Source organism: Oreochromis aureus, linkage group 10 (genome assembly GCF_013358895.1).
Source record: "Oreochromis aureus strain Israel breed Guangdong linkage group 10, ZZ_aureus, whole genome shotgun sequence".
Classification (NCBI taxonomy): domain Eukaryota; kingdom Metazoa; phylum Chordata; class Actinopteri; order Cichliformes; family Cichlidae; genus Oreochromis; species Oreochromis aureus.
In genome coordinates this window covers 17,174,272-17,193,249 of record NC_052951.1, presented here as the reverse complement: position 1 = coordinate 17,193,249, position 18,978 = coordinate 17,174,272, and the positions used below count along the sequence as shown (strand labels likewise).

Genomic DNA, 18,978 nt, shown 5'->3' with positions numbered 1-18,978 from the left:
TCCTACAAGGTCCACAAAAATATAAAAAGCAACTCAATAAATGGCTGGAGTTTATTTACTTGCAACTAGATTTGACCAGAGACGTCTATGGACAGGTTATGATTTGGTTACAAACGCGTTTGGTTAAACTTTGGTTATGCGCTTCTTCCTACCCGGCTACCGTAGGTCATAGCGCAAACCCACGTGGTTAATCAAAACATCATGGCGGCTGGCTTCAAGTAAGAATATACAAGCTCTCCGTTCTATGTTTGGGAAAATATCACTTTTAGTTTGCTCTGTTTATTTTTTCCTGTACTTACCAGCGGAGTAAATGCATATTTGGTGTTATAATAAATTAAATTATTTATTACACAAAATAAAACGAAAATACCGGACATCATGCATGTGACAAAGAGCGCACTTTATTCATTCTTGTGTCACAGCTGTAGTTTATGACTGGCTCAGATATTTGTCATTGACGTGTATAGCATGAGTACTCGGTCACTCTCTTCGCTGTGCTGTTTCTGAGTGAGCTTCTGATGTGTCTGTGCTGTGGCTTCCTTTACCGCGTTCCCTTTTAACTTGCAGGACTGCTGAGCCTCTGGAGTACCACCGGAGCTTTCTGGTCAGTGTTGAAAACAAGTTCATCCCACACGTGACAGACAAGTGTTGCTCTCTGGATGGATATGAACTGTTATTTGTTTCTCGTTTCTCTTTAGAAAGAAAACTGTCGGCCTGATGGACGAGAGCTGACTGAATTCAGAACCACAACACTGAACATAGGTGAGACTTCCCCACAGTGTGTGAGTGTGTGCGAGGTTTCTGTAACCTACATAGGATTTTTTATTTTATTTCCATGTTTAGGGTCAATTTCTACAGCAGATGGCTCAGCCCTGGTGAAGCTTGGAAACACAACAATCATATGTGGAATTAAAGCGGTAAACACATTTGTTTTTCCTTTTTGTTGTTTTTTTTATTTAGTGAGTGTGGGCCAGGTTGATGAGTACTCACTTATATCTCCCCCTCCTGCAGGAGCTAGCAAACCCTACAGTGGAGGCACCTGGTAAAGGCTACATTGGTAGGTGTAGTAAGAAGTCTTTGTTTTCTCCCATTCTTTCTTTGTTAATTATCTGATATCACGTCATTCAAACAATGATCGCATCTCTATCAGTGCCCAACGTGGACCTGCCACCCCTATGTTCCTCTCGCTTTCGGCCGGGACCACCGGGAGAGGAGGCCCAGGCTGCCAGCCAGTTTATCGCTGATGTCATTGAAAGGTGCCCGACTTCAGTATATGTTAGCTTTTTTTAAATGTTTATTTTAAATGAGTGATAGTTTTTAAACCTGGTGCTGGTTTAACTAAGTTTTTATGTGAATTTTTCAGCTCTGAAGTGATAAAAACAGAGGATCTGTCCATCGACAGAGGAAAGGTAAACCCAAGAGTCACGGGGCTACACTGACATACAATTTGACCCTTAAATATCCAGCCATGGGTACTAAAACTCTGGACTCTTGTTGCAGCTCTGCTGGGTGCTGTACTGTGACCTCATGTGTCTCGACTATGATGGGAACATATTGGATGCTTGTGTTATCGCACTCTTGGCTGCTCTAAAGAACAGTATGTAAATTTCTACTGTAATGTAAATTTTAAAAAAAGTCCATGTGTCTTAACTGGTAATAATGGAAACAAATCAGTAGTTCTTCTTTAAGCAGTACATGAACTTAACAGTATCCTGGCTCCTCACAGCACGACTCCCAGAAGTCACCATCAACAAGGAGACCTCTGCACCAGAGGTGAATTTAGAAAAGAGACGGGAACTTCAGATTCACAAACATCTAGTCAGCGCTTCTTTTTGCATCTTTGATGAGTAAGTTAGTCTAGCCATTATATATATAAAAAACAACAACCCAAAAAAGAAATTTATAATCTCTATTTTTAAGTGACATGTGCTTCTTTTTCTAATCCTGGCCTAATCTCGCTGCAGTTCCATACTGATTGCGGACCCCACAGCTGAGGAGGAGACTCTGTCAACAGCACACCTGACGGTGGTGACTGATGAGGATGACCGGCTCTGCTCTGTGCACAAACCAGGTGAGGAATACGTTTGAAGGGATTTGCCTTTCTAGACTGCATGGTATGTGGCATGAACCTAATTTGGTTGAAGATATTTTAGGCTTATCCCTTACTGCAAGAGCCAAAATCTGCAACTGATTTGCCAGTTTTAATGCTAATGTCCTTCCTGGCATGACGCCAAAGGGGATTTATGTTTCTAGTAGGGGTAGAGTCAGCGATCCTTTGTTTGCTTGCCAAGAAAATGTGTTAACCACTACACTATGGAGCTACTCCTTTAACCTGATTTGGCATTAACACAAAAAAAATGTCCTCAGAATACCCCTGTTGTATGAATCAATGCATGTGTAATAGTAACACCAACATAAACTGACGACTTCAAAATGAACACTCAGGTTAGGTCAACAGAAATAAAACAAAAAGCAAAAAACTCAAAAATGCCAAAAAGACATTTTTAACGTAACTGGGAAATACTGTTCTATACATTGCTACTTGTTGCTCAGGTGGGACATCACTGTCAGGAGAGAGGCTGCAGGAGTGTATCAGCCGAGCAACAACACGACAGAGAGAGATCCAGAAACTCATTGACAAAGTTGCACACAGTGTGAAGAAGGCACAATAATGACACTCGGACGATGCTTTTTTTTTATCTAAAAGCTGTATTTTTCACTGTCAATATATATTCTTTTTTTTAATAACAATAAAACTGCTGACAAAGACCGCTTTAAAAAATTATTTCTCAGTGTCCGGAAATGTCTCACACACACACTCAGTTGATGTCTCGTAAGAATACGCTCATGGCTCCTGTACTAATTAAAAGGAAATGCCTTTTCAAAATGTGCTGTACAAAAGCAGGTACACCATCTTGCATGATGATCTTGAGTCCTCGTTTGAGCCCTGTGCTGGGACTGCTTAAGAGAAGAAAGACTTCCAACAGACTGAGAGGTAGAGAGCTGCCCCCAGGCACAATTCCAAGATCAGATTTGCATTTCACATGTAACGGTTACACAGGGAGGATTTGGTGTCGGTAAGCTCAGTCGGGATCCGTGCTTAAAGGGCAGTTTCTACCTGGGTCAACCGAGCAGAGGCATTAGGATCGGGCTTCTCGAGGGGAATCCTCTGAGAACGTGCATCTGCGATCCTCTCAGTTCACAGGGCCTCCATTAGAGACAGCTCTTCCACAACGGAGGGGGGCGGTGCGTTATTGTGGAAGCCCACTACTTACAACAATCCTCTTCTGTGTCATCTCAAAAAATAGCATTAACAATTTTTTTTAACTTTAGGGCTCCCTTTTCTAACACTCCCCATCCCCTATGGTGGACACAGTTTTGGTTCTCTCCCAAACATCTGACAACCATTACATACAAATTTGTCAGCTAGAAAAAGACAAACAGAAAAGAGTTTTTTGTGGGGTTTTTCGTCGTTGTTTTTTCTGCCTACACTCGACAGCGAGGCAGGCAAAGAGCACAATATGGATCATTCACGTCCTTTTGTGTGTGGATTTGGGCGGGGGGAAGGTTTTAGTGTGATTTAAGTCTTTCATGATTTGGGGAGGGGCTGAGGCGTGCTCCTCTTCCTCTTACTTCTTGGTTGGCTGGCGGTATGGTGCCGTGGCGCTCCCCCCTGAGGAGCTGCTGCTCCCATAGCCATTTGCTGCTGCTGCTGCATTTGGTGCTGCAAGAATTGCAACTGTTCAGTGCAAAAAGAAACATGGAAGAAGGACAAAAAAAAAATAGACTTCAGTATGTTACTACAAATAAGATAATGCAGAAAGAAATAATGATATTGACTTTAAGGTTTATGTAAGCATCTCAAGCTCGGTTAAGACATGTTAACTGGAATCCCTCGCTAAAACGTCTTCTAGCAGAGTGCCTTGTGTCGTATAACTGGCATGGGTTAGTGAAGCTGATCTAAAGCCTGATACATAGAACATACAAGAGGAGTGTGCGGAGAAACACAGGAGAGTGGTTAATGGGTTGCAGAGGGGAAGGAAGAGGAAGGAAGAGATAAGATTTGGGGCAGGTCATGTTTTGGGGAGTGAGGCGGGATACAGTCAAGCAGCACCAGTGGCGTCTGGAAGACAAATTATTGGCTGTGATCCTGGCGTAAAAACAAACAAACAAACATGCAGCTCAGCAAACCGTGCGTTGTGCTCAGAGTAAGCCAGCAACCTCAACTGGGCAAAAAAAAAAAAAGAGTAAAAAAAATCCTAACGGCTCAGATTCATGCTTACGGTGGAACAACCTAATGCCTCTGTCGCAATGCTGTCGGCTACCTTTCAGCAGTCTGTTCCCAGTGACACAGTTTCAGAACCTGCTGCTAAATGGCTGTGCAAGAACATGCCTCCCACTTTGACACTTTGTTAGTTGTTGCCATTGGAAGTGCTGCAAGCTCTGGTGTGTGGGTTGCTGGGAGTACTGGGGCTACTGTGGTCTTTATCAAACAGCATAGTAACCAAACATACAACACAATATGGAGTGAATGGTGTTTATCTATAAAATGTATCTGAAAGAAGATTTTTATAAAAACTTATAATTATTTATTTATTTATTTATTTTAGGAAAATAATACAGTTTATACTAAAACTATCTCAGTATTATATAAAGGCTGTGGATGGAAGCTATTTTTAAAATCCATTAATGTGATAAAAATACTAAACCTATATGTCATAAAGCTAGTTTACCTAATTTCTCACACTTTATAGTGCAGCACAACAGAAGCCTGCAAGCTAAATAAAAACAAGGAGAGCTGGTGGAGGCAGGTGTGTCTAATCTCAGTGTTTGGCTCTTACAAACTCTATATGTGTATATGGATGTTAATGTTGCCGTATTACTTGGATCTGTGGCTGGTGCTGCTGCTGAAGCCTTGGAGAAGGCAGCGGGGGCCCAGACCCGTCCAGCCCACAGCCCAACTGGGACAGCACTAAGGTGGAGGGGAAGGGGAGGAGGGAGACAGGGATCCCCAGAGGGAAGGACATGATGGCGAGAGGGAGAGAAGCAGCAGAAGAAGGAATGGTGGGGGGGGGGAAGTGTAAAGACAGGAAATGAACAAGTGGAAAAAAGTAGAATATTTGCGAGGATTAGCGGGAGAGCAGGGGTGGGTTGTGGTTTCAGGAGTGCATAAACACACACAGAGATGGAAGAAAGAGAAGCAAAAACAAATGTTGCAGGAAGGCCAAAGATAAATGACCGTGTGCGTTGAGTTTTAAAAAGCGCATTATGGGGAAATAGCGTGAATCGGGTGATTCAGGGAGTTTAGCGAATAGGGCAAATTGAGAAGAGGGACAGGAGGACAGTGTAGGAGGAAAGACAGAAGGGTGGGGGCAAAAAAAAAAAAAAAAAAAAAAAAGAAAAGAGAAAATGTGGCAGAGAAGAAGGGGAAGTTGAGTCTCTCCTGTCAGATGTTACATGCTCCACTGAGAGGAACAATGGCTAACTTCAACAAAATGGTCATGTTTAGTTACAGACTGAGAGTCCTAACGAACAGTAATCACAGTAATGAATACATTAGTACATCTTATCTTATTAGTACTAGTTAGTGTCATGGTGTCATTTTGTTTAGGAACAGGTTAACGGACCGTATGAAGAGAAATGTTTTGCGTGTGTGTGTATGCTTGTGCGGCTCATACCTGCTGCCTGTGGAGACATGAAGCCTCCCACTCCCAGGTTTATGACAGCCGTTTGCTGGTTCCCTAAACTTTGATCTGACCCCTGGTCATTCTATGAAGAAAGTCAAAGGCAACACAAGGCTGTCACACACAACTGCCACCAAAGCAGAACATGTGACAGTAAATCACACACATATATATTTAAAAAATTAAAAGGAGCAAGCAGTAGTGATTTTGGTCCCATATCGTTAGGAAGTGAAATGTTTTGGCAGTGGTTACAGATTCTGTACATCACGGCCGCTAGATGCCATTCCCTGTTATTCCAATCAGATTTGTTCAAATTAATCTTTTTTAAGATACAGAGTGTCTCAATAACTATTAAGAGGTTTAAATATTTCGCAATGACTCAAATCCAGGTAGGATTTATCAGGTTCAGTAGTTTCAAATTGTTGTTCTAAAGCCATTATTCATTCGCCTCTTTAGGACTAGATTTCTTTTGTAGTTGTGACTTTTTCCTAGTCAGTCTGACATGCAGCCCACTGACTCCATCACATTAGTTTAAATATAGCCCTTTTGCCATTGTACCAATCGGCTCAACTAAACTCGGCTTTTTAGAGTTTTCCATTAGGTGGCAGTACCTGGTGTACTTTTTTAGTACCTACTCGGCGATCTGAAAATGTGACATCAACAGACTGCATACGACCGACTGGCCAATCAGTGGCGTCACTTGATGAGTCATGACAGCGACTCCTTCCCAAAAATCAAACCCGACATTTTTACAACACAGCAACGAGGGAAATGACAAAAACCCAGAGTAGTACACCATCATCTCGATATCCTCCATTGCTGTGTTGTGTCGCATTAAAATGACGCCATGGGACTTTTGGCTGTGTTGCTATAACGACGGCAAGCACATTGAGGTGGCACTCAATTGTAATGGAAAATGAATGAAATTGAGTAGAGTTGAGATTAATCTAAAATGGTGGATTTGATTTTTGTGAAGGAGTCCCACTCATGACTCATTGAGTGATGCCACTGATTGGCCAATCGGCTGCATGAGGTCTGTTGATGCCACATTTTCGGATTGACTCAGATAGCTTGGATCCCCGGGCTGAGTAGGTACTAAAAAGTACCTGGCTGGTACTGCCACCTAATGGAAAACCCTAAAAAACCAAGTCGAGTCAACCCGAGTAGGTGCAAGTAGAAAAGAGGCAGTACAGCGCTCCCTTTAAAACCATGCTAGTTTTCTCAGTTCACAGGTATGAATAGTTTTTGTATTCTATATGAAGTTAGTTAGCTTAGCTTATGCCTAAGCTAACTAACTAAATGATGCCAAGCTACACATCTGTGAAGATGGACACTAAACGTGACCAAAATCAAACCTCTCATATTTATTAGAAGTTAATTTCTAACATCCCTCTGTTGCTGTAATTTAATTAAGATGTGTTCTTCTATACTATGCAAATATAGTTTTTGAGTCTCACCGTTTCCCCTTGCTGCTGAGGACTGGAGGTGGCTGACTGACTCTGCTGTGGGGAGAACTGAGACAGCTGCTGCTGCTGCAGAGAATTAAAGATGAGAGGACCAGTGGGGATCTGAAGATGTAAAATACACACACCAACGAACAAAAAGTGGTGGAATAAAACACAGGGAGATGAGGATGAAGGACAGAGGGAAGGCAGAGGGAAAGGAATGATGCACATGTAACCAAAAAGGGAGGAAAAAGGAAATGGAGCGTTAACAAAGAGATCGGCACTGATCATTACTACTATCAGACTAACAGAGCTACAAAGGACTATAAAGGGAATGGCACAAGCAGTGATCCTCAAACACGCTGTGTCTGCATTCAGATTACATCCTTTACTTCTTCTGCTGCTATTCTTCTAGCAAAAAAACCTTTGCTAAGAGACTCTTAGCAGTTCAAGAGGTAGAGGGGGTAAAAATGTTATCAAGCTAAGTTGTTGTTCAGGTCAGGACATTACATAACAAAAGATGCATGCCCCTTTTTGCAATAAAGCACTTTCAAGGGTTTACACTACATTGCATATGCAATGAGGTGTGGGGAAATTTAAGCTGCTGATTTCACTATTTCAGGTGTGCCAACACAGGTGAAGATCAGGACTAAGTCACTATGCCAAACAAATACCCAGTGCATGCTACTGAAAGTGTGTTAAGACTAAACTGTAGAGTCATACCTGCAGTAGGTTCAGAGGTCTCAACCCAGCACTGCTATTCAAGCCAAAAGGACTCCCTGGAACACAAAACAGAGTTACCACAAAACAGCGAGACAATCAGGGCTTTATCTTATCTCTTCTAATGTCATTAGACCCAGTCTTTTTTAAATTTTATTTTTACTGGACAGGTACACACTCTAGAACTGGATTTAATTAAAAAATAACTTTGTAAATGTAATACTTACAAAGGTAATACAAAGGGAGACATGACAATGGAATCTTACCCGCCTGTGCTGCAGACTGCATGGTAGGCATCAACCCTCCAGTTGGCAGGATTCCACTCAGGTTTAAGCCTGTACCCAGCATGGGATTGGATCCACTCATCAAAGCCTGAGGACTGCTACACAGACAGTACAAGATCATCATTAAAAGCAACAGTGATCAGCAGGTGCAATGTGGCATTCGAGACAGTTTAAAATTATTACCAGACTGAGCTGACCACGTTGATGAAATTGAGCCCAGCTGGATTGGCCATGACCTGTGACGATGTGGTTCCTGTGGTGATGGATGTACCCATGGTGGGCAGGGGAATGGTCATGACGGGCAGCGTCTGGCTTAAAGCCAGCGGCTGTTGGGTAAAAGGAGTGAGGAGGGCATTCTGTGACTGGTTCTGAACCAAGGGAGGGTCGGAAGGGGTAGGGGTCACTGAGAGAGGAGCGGAGAGGGCATCAGGGGGGTGAGGGGTCGAGCATGGCGTATTGGTAGGCGTTGGGGTAGATGGCTTGGGGGTTCCCGATCCTGAAAGGGGGAAAGAGGGCCACAATAGTACAACACTTTAACAAGACACAGTACTTTTCAGTCAATTAAAATCCAGTAATAAAACTAAATTTAAATTATGAGGCACTGGTTATACTAAAACCTGATTCCCCTTTTAATGTCAATTTGCATGACATCTTAGTTAATCCTTTGATAATACTACAGAGAATAGGGCTTGCAGTGGTCCAGTATTATGTGTATTTGCTAAGCTCCCAATATGTTACTGTTTTTCCATTTTTCTTAAGAAACTAGACTCTTGTCAACATAATTTATCAGAATATGTTCAAAAACTCCAAATTGGGAAAATTCAGAATCTTAAAGCAGATTTAAAACATTCCAGAACAACTAATCAGACTCCAGCACTCACTCTGATTGGATCCCATTGGGGAGAGGGAGGCAGGTGACAGCAGGCCCACCTGGCCCAGCTCCATTGAGTGCTTTCTGTTCAGAGACTGGCTTTTGGCTGGAGGGGGTGTAGGACACTTAAGTAGACCACTGGTGGTTTGTGAACTATATGGATTACCTGAAAAATAAAGAGATAACATATTTATAATACTCTTCCAAAGAGAATGCAGTATTAGAGCAGATCTGGTTCCACCTTTACTGAGAATGACCTTGAACAGACTCAGAAACATGTTTGCAGTGCACTTAATGCCTCTCTTATAATGCAACTTAATTATCCTAAAGAATCAAACTATCAGATTTGCCTGCAACCCTTCTTTCCCTTCAAACTAGCACACAAATACAGGGTGTTTTTAGCCACAGTGTTTTCCTAATTAGGGATTCATGTGATGTCAATGAACAATCGCTCTAGAAGTAGAAGTTGTACCTGAGGAGCTGCTTCCTGATCCTGACGGCAGTTTGATGGGAGGGGGCCGGTGCTTCACCCCTTTTCCCAACAGAGAAGTCTGGACCAGTGGAGAAATACCATCACCCTGCGTGTGACATTTAAACCTGTTTTTTAGCCGCACTGCATAACAAGAGTAACCCAAAAGTAATGTTCTCATCTGCACTAATTCCAAATCACCAAATATTGATCAGTTTGACACATCTGAATCAGTCTAACTCCCAAGCAAAGAAGTATGAATCGTCATGTTTACCTCATCTTTGCTGGGGGAGGGAGGCCCCTGACCCATGTTGCCTGAGTTATGGGACACTTTGACCTGACACTTGACGTCTCTCTCATACACTCCTTTGTACTGAGTAAGAAACCTGTTAAAAAGACAAAAACCTTGCATCACGCTTTCTAACACCAGATCCCTATGAAGTCTGTATGAATGAATTAATTTCTGAAGAGTAGCCGACAATGTGACTTACCGGTCCGCATCGATCTTTGAACCTATGAGAAAACTGTGAATGACACACAAAAAAGATGAAGATTAATTTAAGCAAAGCAGCATTTTAATTCGGTTTAGTATAACCAGTTTGTCTTAAAGGTGTCCTTACGGAGGATGTATGAGCTTTAGGTCTGAACTGTCGTCCTCTGCTTTTGATTCTTTAGCACAGTAGATCTTCCCGTACACAAGCGGGTCTCCCATTGACTGGAAAATAGACACTTTGGTCCTCTGAGCTTGGCCCCCAACTTCACACTCAAATGTGTAGTCATCTACAACTTCCTGTGCAAGGAAAAAAAAATAAGAGGACAAAAAAAATCTAATGACAAGAACAACGCAACTAAGTATTGTAATCATACAGTCCGTATATTTAATGTATGGTAGGACTAACTGTAGCATCTTCAGTTCCAATGCTACAGTCACAATAGAAATTGTAGATGCTGGGAGAATAGTATTGCTAACTTGGTTTATATAAATATTTTGACCTTATATAATATTAACACATTAAGACATATTGAGAAGAATCTACTAAGAATCTACTATCTACGTCTCCAACTTTTTTTTCCATGAAACTAACCGATTGTTGTAGCAAAGGATAATGGAAACTAATGTGGAGTCATAATTTATGGCTTTGTATTTTAGTGTAATTTGTTGGTAATTCTACAATAATTAAGCTTCTGAGTTTTTTGTTTGTTTGTTTTTTTACACAAAATATTTTAAATGCAACACAAGTCAAATATGATGTCTGTCTAGATTAAGCAGAAACATGGGGGTAACAAAGGCTGAATAAGACCCCGATGAACAAGTATTGCCTAAACAAATGAAAAATAGATGTAAATTTACTTGTAGAATTTGTGGGCTTTTTAAATTTATTTTATTTTTTCACATAAAAATTATTGAAAACCATCATTAATCATATCAGAAAATCTTAGCATATTTGTCACGGACAAGGAAATAGTACAAGTACAAGGAACTGGAGGTATTTAAAAAACACAGCATAAAAAGGTGACAGTGACAACCTAAACTCAGTCATTTTATTGGTCAGTCCCACAACATTAAAAGTAGGACAACCTCCTTGCGGATAGGGAAAAAAAATTTTGTGGTTATCCATGGACTGCATACATTTTTTATTTATTTATTTTTGCCCTTGAAGACCAATTGCAAGTAGCTGCACCATAGTTATCTCAGTTTTTTTAGAGACAGGTTGCCTCCCACCATGTATCCTGTGCAAACACTTTGCAATTGCAAAGGCTGCTTGGTGGGAGAGACGTCTCTAAACACCTGTGGTCTGACTCAGACGGACTGCTATCACTCTCAGACAAATTGGAAAAGATTTGTATATAACTGCCGCCTCATTTACAAACAGAAAAGAGTTGGAATCAATCTGAATCCGTCTGTGCCAGTAAGCTCAACTTATCTGTGAAATCTCTTTGCAATAGGAGACTCGGCTCAGCTGGTTAAGTAAATGCATAAAACCAAGTTGCAGAGCACCTTTATCACTTTCCAGTTAAGCTGCCATCCTGCAGCAACTGCGTCACTATTTGTGGAAGAACTACACTGTAGAATGTGATAATGTAAATGTTTGCTTTTCTTCCTTTAAAGAAATAATTACCATTTCAAACAAACACTCCTTGCTTATTTCTGACAGCAAACAGCCATTAATGATCTCAACAATGTAAGGTTATCTGCTGCCAAACTTACCTCAGCAGGCCAGATCACAGTTTTATGCTCAGAGTTTGTCAACTGCAAAGACCTCTCAACCACAGCGTACTTTTCCACCTAAATCAACATACATATAAAACTGTCTGTTACAAGGTGCACATTCCATTGTCAAGCCATCACTTGTGGGGTATTAAGTGTTTTTTATAAGTAGTGTTGGATCAAGTATTTAAGTGAGGGTTTTATAAAAGAGCTACTCACATCAATTTCCTTGGGCACAGTTAGTTGGCAGTTGTTCTGCTTCCACATGTCAACACACTGCAAGAGATGATAGTTGACAAGCCAGAACAACAGGGAGAAAAACGGGAGGTGTTAGAGAAAATCTGTGAGAATTAAGTGACGTGAGATTTTTGTCAACGATAGCTAACAGTAAACACACCAACTTGTTTTCGCCTATTGTTCTAATGACTCCCTTTGGGTTTAGTTGATAATTTAGAAAGATGTAAATAGAAAAAAAAAATGGGATCTGTGCTTTGTGACACTGTGAACTTTGAATAGACCCCAGATTTTACCATGACTGTTTATACGAAGAAACATCATCTACAATTATATTGTCATAACAAACAGGTGAATGATTCTCATTTGGGAAAATGTCTGCCAAATTTCTGTCACATTTTCATGTAAAACTGTAAATGATCACAAAAGTATCAGCTTTTAGAAACATTCAAAAACACAGAAAGTGTTTAAGTTATTACTTATGACCAGAATGTCAGTGAGATAGTAGCTCATCCAGCTCGTGAGCCGTCACAATTCAGAAGTGATTGTGCAGAATTAAGGTTATAAGTTCTGTTGTCACTGATTGGCTGTGTAATCTAACGAGGATTCAAATCCACTAAGAAATCAAAGAATCTTACAAATTGTCATATCCAGAATTATTAATTATTATTCTTTCACTAAAATCTGACGGATCAAGGAGGAGTAGCAATTCTTGTGAATTGTGGAGGGATGGAACAGACAGACACCTCACCATTGAATAAACTTATAGGGCCATTGACTGGATGAGCTAAAAAATAATTAATGCAGCAATCAAATTGAAACAAATTTTTGGTATTTATCTTAACTCTTCTGTACAAAAGGTCAGATATCCTTGAGCTATGTCTTCCCACTGAAGCAGAAGATGCTCATATTGGTGCCACAGCAACTCTGTTATACCTACGGCTGTACCTCGAATTTCCAGGTCAGTGTTACTTACTAAATAGCATAGTTACAGCGGGAAACGCAGCATCAGAACTGTGCTGTCTTTGAGAAAGGCTTTCTCAGAGTCAATCACGCCTAGCCTAGAGGCTACCAAAGCCTCCAGTGGATCTAAAATACTGCACCAACAGTGCTAACAAGACAGATCATATTTCTCCCATATTAGGTTCTCTTCATTGGCTCCCTGTTAAAATAAATGAATTGAATTTAAAATTCTTCTCCTAAAATACAAAATCTTGACCAATCAGGACCCATCATATCTTAAAGGCCTCTTAGTGTATCATGTTATCCCAAAAGCACACTTTGCTCTCAAACTGCTGGCTTACTTGTAGTTCCCAGAATTCCTTAAATTAGGACAGGAGGCAGTGCCTTCAGCTATCAGGGCCCTCTGCTGTGAAACCAAATCCCAGTTTGGATTCGGGCCCTCACCTTCCACGTAACCTGATGTGTACCTCCTGAGAAATGCAACCACACTTGGGGCTGACACAACCCACAATGACTGGCGTGGATTATGGCATAAGTCTAAGAGGGGATTCCAGTTACACTGCAAGTTACAATGTTACAACGTAGATTTCCTGCATGTAGATATCGTAGATTTCAGACTAATGCCTGAACTTAAGCACAATTCAGGCATTTGTCTGTGTTTTGTTTTATCTCCTTGTGCGCTCTTTTTGCTCCCTGACCCTGATTCTGCTGGAGGCCTCTTTAAATATTTCCTTCCAATTGTCACAATTTGTTGATCATAAAGGGGATTGCCTCATTGTTGGGGTTTCCTCTTGAATACTGCAAGGTCTTTAACTTGTGATTTGGAGCAACATAAATAAACATGAATTGAACTGAATTGAGGGGCATGGCATTAAAAAATGGATCAGCTGCATCCATTATAATAACATGGACCCTCAGGTTTTACACAAACTTGTGGAGTACATACTGTATTTAACGCCAAATGGAGCAGACGGAATACACGGAGATACAAATGTAATCTATAATAAAGTAGTAGTAGTTCCAGTTCATACTTCTGAACCTCGGTATATACATTACAAACTGTGTGGATGTTTCCCACTTACGTTTCCGATCTTTGAGATCTTCAGGTCTATGACAGGCGCGGGTTTCCTCTCTTTTCTTCTCTGTAGGTAGTCGTAGAGTCGTAGCTGTGGTGGTATGGGAAGGTGGGACAGCTCCTGCTGCCTGTTCAGTGCAGCTCGAGAGTGCCTCTTGAAACACCTACAATGCAAACAAATAACTCGTGTTAACAAAACCAAGGTCTTTGCTTCATTTATTGGCTTTTTTCCTTTACACAGTCACAGAGCTTGCACTTCCCTGCCTTCAATTTCAGAAAATAAACATCCGTAAATGAGATCTTTATCCTGGTATAACCGATTTCACACTGAGCTGGCCTTAACCCAGATGAGCATGAGAGGGCATTCAGTACCTTTTCATGGAGCGAGTGTTCATTTTCTGTTTGTTGTAAAGCAGGCGGTTAGCTGTGCAAGTAACAGAAATGGAGGGGTCCAGGCACAGAGGTTCAGCTGTAGCCAAAATCAACTGACTTTCCAACTGCAGTTTGTCATCCTGAAGCAAAGAGAAAGGACATGTTACAGAAAACACCAGAGCCTGGAAGATTCTGGGATGGAGCACCACACTAGTAAATCCAAATGCACTTTAAATGAAAACACACAACAAGGTGTTTCAGATAAAACATACTGAACATAATACTTTACCTGTGTCCACTTGTGGTGGTCACTGGTCATGGCATGGACATCACAGATGAGAGTCTGCAGGGAAACAAAGTTGTTATGAATATAATGTAAGTTAGATTTATTGTGCTAAAGATCTAATGTGGTTTTCCACTCATCCCTCCTTATAATCTTATTCTAGCTTTACCTGCATGGTTGGCCGCAGTAGGATGTGTCTGCTTTGATAGGTGGGAATCTTGGTATTACCAGACTGCCGGTAGTCTCGGACCTCTACTATTACACAGCCACAGTGGAAGATGTTCACCTGACACACAAAGCATGACCAAGAGGTGGTTACAAACACAGGGAGCTCACTAATCAAAATAGAAACCTTACATGGTTCTTCACTCTTTATATATTTAAGCAGAAATGTGACACTTTTGCTTAAAATTATTGGATTTCAAAATGCATCACGCATGCACACAACCTGTGATTTCTCCAACAAATCCACCAAAATAGGAGGCAACTCCTCAGCGTCGAGGTACTCCAGCAGTTCTCTTTCTTCGTATGGCAGGCGAATGGTTTCAGAATCTAGAAAGTAACACAAACATGCAGGTGAGACAACTGCAGCACAAAGACTCGAAAAACAAAACCCAACGGTCATGTGTAATGATCTAACTTGACTTACCAGATCCATTTTTGCCCCTGAGCATTAAAGAATAGCCTTCATTCCCAGGGTACAGATTGACCACCAGACATGATACAGACTCCTGAGACACCAGCTTCTCCAGTAGATTCACATTTCTCCTCAAATTCTTCAGAGAGACAGCAATCGAAACACACAAAAGACAAATTCTCCTCATTAGAAGCACAAACCTTATTAGTTATACCTGCTTAATAGCATTTTAAAAAAGTATTTTCTTACCAAAAAAAAAAAAAAAAAAAAAAGGAAAAAAAAAAGAAGAAGCTATCTCTCTCCTGGCAAGTGCAACAGAACCAAGGACTCCTCGAAGTGAAGCCTAAGACCCCCGCAGGAGTGTCTCTTTCCAAAGAAAAAAGAGAAAATCCACAAACCTTGTCATAAGCAACTTAACATAGGATCTATTTTACCTTTTTTTTTATATCTCTCAATCAAGAAAAAAAAAGCATGCCACTAGGGAGGACGACTCCGTAAATGATTATATCCTGTCATGCTGTTACTGGCAAGAACCTCTTATCACAGCTAGATATAGACTTCCTTCTTCAAAGGTATGCAGTGAATGTAGTTAGTTAGTTAGTTAGATGGAAAGTAGTTCCTGCAAGAGGCTCCTGAACAACGTTTGTGGGTTTGTTTGTTTTTTGTTGTTGTTTTTTGAACAACTGGTGGAGTTTAGGTTATGATTTATTTAAGAAAAAAACACATCGTCAAAATCTGACAACTCTCGTCAAAACAATAGAAACAACAAAACAAAAAGTATGTAAATCTATTCTGGAACAAATTGTCTCTCTAAGAGAATTTTTAACCAACAGTTTTCCTCACTAGTAGCATGACAATTTTAAATTAAAAAATACACACACACACAAAAAAAAAGGTACTTTGAAATGCTCCCTTATTCACAAGAGGTTGCCACAGCAGGTAGCATGTTGGATTTGGCAGATCTTTACGCTGGATGACCTTCCTCGCTCAACCCTAAAGAAATCTGTGTCTACTCCCCAGATCAAACCAAGAATCTTTAACTTTGGCAAATTTGTGAAGCAGTAATATACAGATCCATTAATTTATAAAAATGAAACATGACGTGTATTCTCCAATGAACAAATACGAAAGCCAATTTAGATATTCCTGACCTAATGTTTATAATACTTTAATAAACATGTACATGTTTATTCCTATGTTATTTAAAGATAATAATGTGAGTTATGTCCAGATTAATTCAGCAGGTTTCGCAGTAAACAAAAGCAGGAAGCAACTTTAAGTTCCGGATCCACAAGTTACTGGGGTAAATCACTGTTACAAAATTGTTGCTTCTCTAACTACATAAAAAAAAAATCAACTTTTTCCAAATCATTCCCCAAAGCTTGGTTTTAAGTAAGGTTTTATTAGATCCAGTAATTACCAAGTAACAAGTGAGTCATGGTGCATAACACAAACCTTTAACTCTGGCTCTTTCTCGCATTCCTCTATGTAGAGCTCATAGAGCTTCTGGTACAAACTCTTCCTCCCGCCAGATGAAATTCTTCGTTTGGCTGGTCGTTGTCGAGCACTTTCAACAATGTACTGAATAACAAATAACACGCGTTATTAATGGATAATGGGGCAGGAAAGGACTTATTAACACGGTGAATAAATTGTGCTTTATGTTTCTGAGTACATGGTTTTTTCATGATTTCACAGCAAGCAAAAAACAGTGGTTTTATTACCTCGGCTCGATCCAATGCATATTCCAAAACTTGTTGCTTTGGGGGATAAAATTAAAGTGAAACAGATCAGCAACAGCTGGAAGTCACAGACCAATAGAGATCGGAATCTGACATGAAACACTGCAGCACGAGTCCTTTGTCTATGTAGAGATGAATGAACTGACAGAGATTAAACTTACCATTGTGGTCCACCGCCAGCTGCGAGCTGAGTGACGGTAGACGATGCTGTCCTTTCTGACCCACACTGTCACCTTCCTAAAGTGACCATTCACAGCCTGCACGGCAACACAACAGAGGACACGCAGGCAGCGTGAAGAGAAAACAAAAACACAGGTTACTGGTACATTCATAGAGATGCACTCAGTGTGTTGCTGGCACGCTGGTAAGAGAGTGCTGATGCCAAATCATCCAGCTGACACTCAGTCAGAGATGCCACACACAAGCAGCTGCAAGGACTGATGAGCCAAACTGTTCCATCTAAGTTCTTTTACCATTAGCTTATATTTCAAAATGCAATAATAAAGTAAACGTGACCAAACGATGTGTCAGAGTTAATACAACAAAACAGGAAAGGTTAGTGAACTCTGATGACTGTGAGCCCAGCCAAGAGAGAGGAGCCGAATAGCAACAACTCGTTGATGCCTGACCGTTGGGCTAACGTAGCCACCGTTAGCATGCTAGCCCGTTCCGAGTGGGCAAAGCTGTAAGTTACAAGCTACGCTGCCAGGCTCACGTCTTCCGAGACACAACCCGAACAAGCGACGACAGTCTAAACAAACAGAGTCGACTTGCCTTTTAGATTGCATAGCGGTCGACTGTAGCTCCGATGTAAGAAAACGAAATGAAATTGAAATATCGGTGTCTTCATTGAAAAAAAGTCGGAGCAGCAGCCATTTTCTTCCAGTGTGTCAACAACAGCTAAACTTCCGGTTTGACCAGCTGTGGGCGGAGCCATACTGAGCGCCTACAAAGTTGCGCGTACTCTTGGACTATAGGTATATTTATATATTTACAATAGGCTATAACTGTTCATAAATAGATGCTGTCCCAAACTTTAAAGCAAACACATAACTAGTTGCAGATGTAGACCTCTGGAGGTTTCAACTTTATTTACTTTCATTACTTCAAGCAGTTTGGTCATATTGGCACACCTGGAAGCAGATGGGATTCCTGCAGAGTGAAACTGATCGTTGTTTATGATAAAGTCAACTGGAATTTCTTTCAAACAGAAATGTTTTGAGAGCTAAATGGCACAAACCATACTGGAGTATGCCGTTATAGGTAGGCAGAAAGGGGAAGCTGCAAGGAGTAGAGTGAAAGTAGATGAATAGAGAGTGCAGGCACGGTGGAGTGGGTGGAGATGAGTTTCAGGTGTGATTTGTGAAAGAAGAGTAGCAGCAAGAGTGAAAGGGAAGGCTTACAAGATGATAGTTAGACCTGCTGTGATGTATAGTTTGGAGAAGATGGCACTGACAAAAAGACAGGAGGCCGAGCTATAGGTGGCAGAGATGAAGATGCTTATTACATTTTTTATTGGGAGGTACTATGGACAGGATTAGAAATGAGTATATCAGAGGGACAGTTTAGACTGAGTGGTTGTGAGAGAGAAGGCTGAGTTGGTGTGGATAGTGGACGCCCCCTCCCTGCGATCCCGATAAGGATAAGTTGAAGAGAATAGATGGATGGATAGTTCTATAATTTCATAAGTGAATAAGTTCATAAAAAAGCAAAAACATGTTGTAAGTGCATCTACAGTTACATGTCTTATAATATTGTATGTTTTTAAAGCTTTTAAAAAAAATGTTGCTAGGCTAAATTAAACTTAATGTACTATGTCACCTTTATTACTAAGCTTAAATATGTTTTGTTGATCTTTTGGGTTTTTTCTGTTTTTTTGTTAAAAAATAAAAAACTCAAAAACAGCTCTTATGATAGTAAAGGTTGCTGACTCCCCTGAACTAGACACATTTGCTTCTTTTTTTTTCCTTTTTTTTGCAAAATATATGAT

General features: G+C 40.7%; 2 protein-coding genes across 5 annotated transcripts; one reads left to right on the top strand and one right to left on the bottom strand.

Moving 5' to 3' along the window:
- The first annotated feature begins 139 nt into the window (after positions 1-139).
- On the top strand, positions 140-2,769 carry exosc8 (exosome component 8). The gene is made up of 11 exons (XM_031729168.2): positions 140-218; positions 568-604; positions 699-762; positions 844-917; positions 1,012-1,057; positions 1,151-1,256; positions 1,364-1,409; positions 1,501-1,597; positions 1,727-1,847; positions 1,965-2,071; positions 2,554-2,769. The coding sequence occupies exons 1-11, from the start codon at positions 202-204 to the stop codon at positions 2,670-2,672; spliced, it is 834 nt and encodes a 277-aa protein (XP_031585028.2). The 5' UTR covers positions 140-201; the 3' UTR covers positions 2,673-2,769.
- supt20 (SPT20 homolog, SAGA complex component) lies at positions 2,690-17,889 on the bottom strand. 4 transcript variants are annotated; one of them, XM_031729162.2, is made up of 24 exons: positions 17,763-17,889; positions 17,150-17,245; positions 16,971-17,006; positions 16,702-16,827; positions 15,259-15,385; positions 15,058-15,161; positions 14,779-14,895; positions 14,616-14,669; positions 14,327-14,466; positions 13,962-14,118; positions 11,902-11,958; positions 11,683-11,760; positions 10,094-10,263; positions 9,965-9,997; positions 9,748-9,859; positions 9,477-9,582; positions 9,015-9,170; positions 8,317-8,629; positions 8,116-8,231; positions 7,853-7,908; positions 7,142-7,252; positions 5,679-5,769; positions 4,884-4,972; positions 2,690-3,739 (listed from the first exon to the last, which is right to left on the bottom strand). In XM_031729162.2, exons 2-24 carry the CDS (start codon positions 17,150-17,152, stop codon positions 3,590-3,592), a joined length of 2,502 nt encoding a protein of 833 aa, XP_031585022.2. In that variant the 5' UTR covers positions 17,153-17,245; positions 17,763-17,889; the 3' UTR covers positions 2,690-3,589. The 4 variants fall into 4 exon arrangements, with proteins under 4 accessions (XP_031585022.2, XP_039474439.1, XP_031585024.2 ...); XM_039618505.1 differs by having other exon boundaries at positions 2,690-3,724; XM_031729164.2 differs by lacking the exon at positions 4,884-4,972.
- Between the last annotated feature and the right edge of the window lie 1,089 nt (positions 17,890-18,978).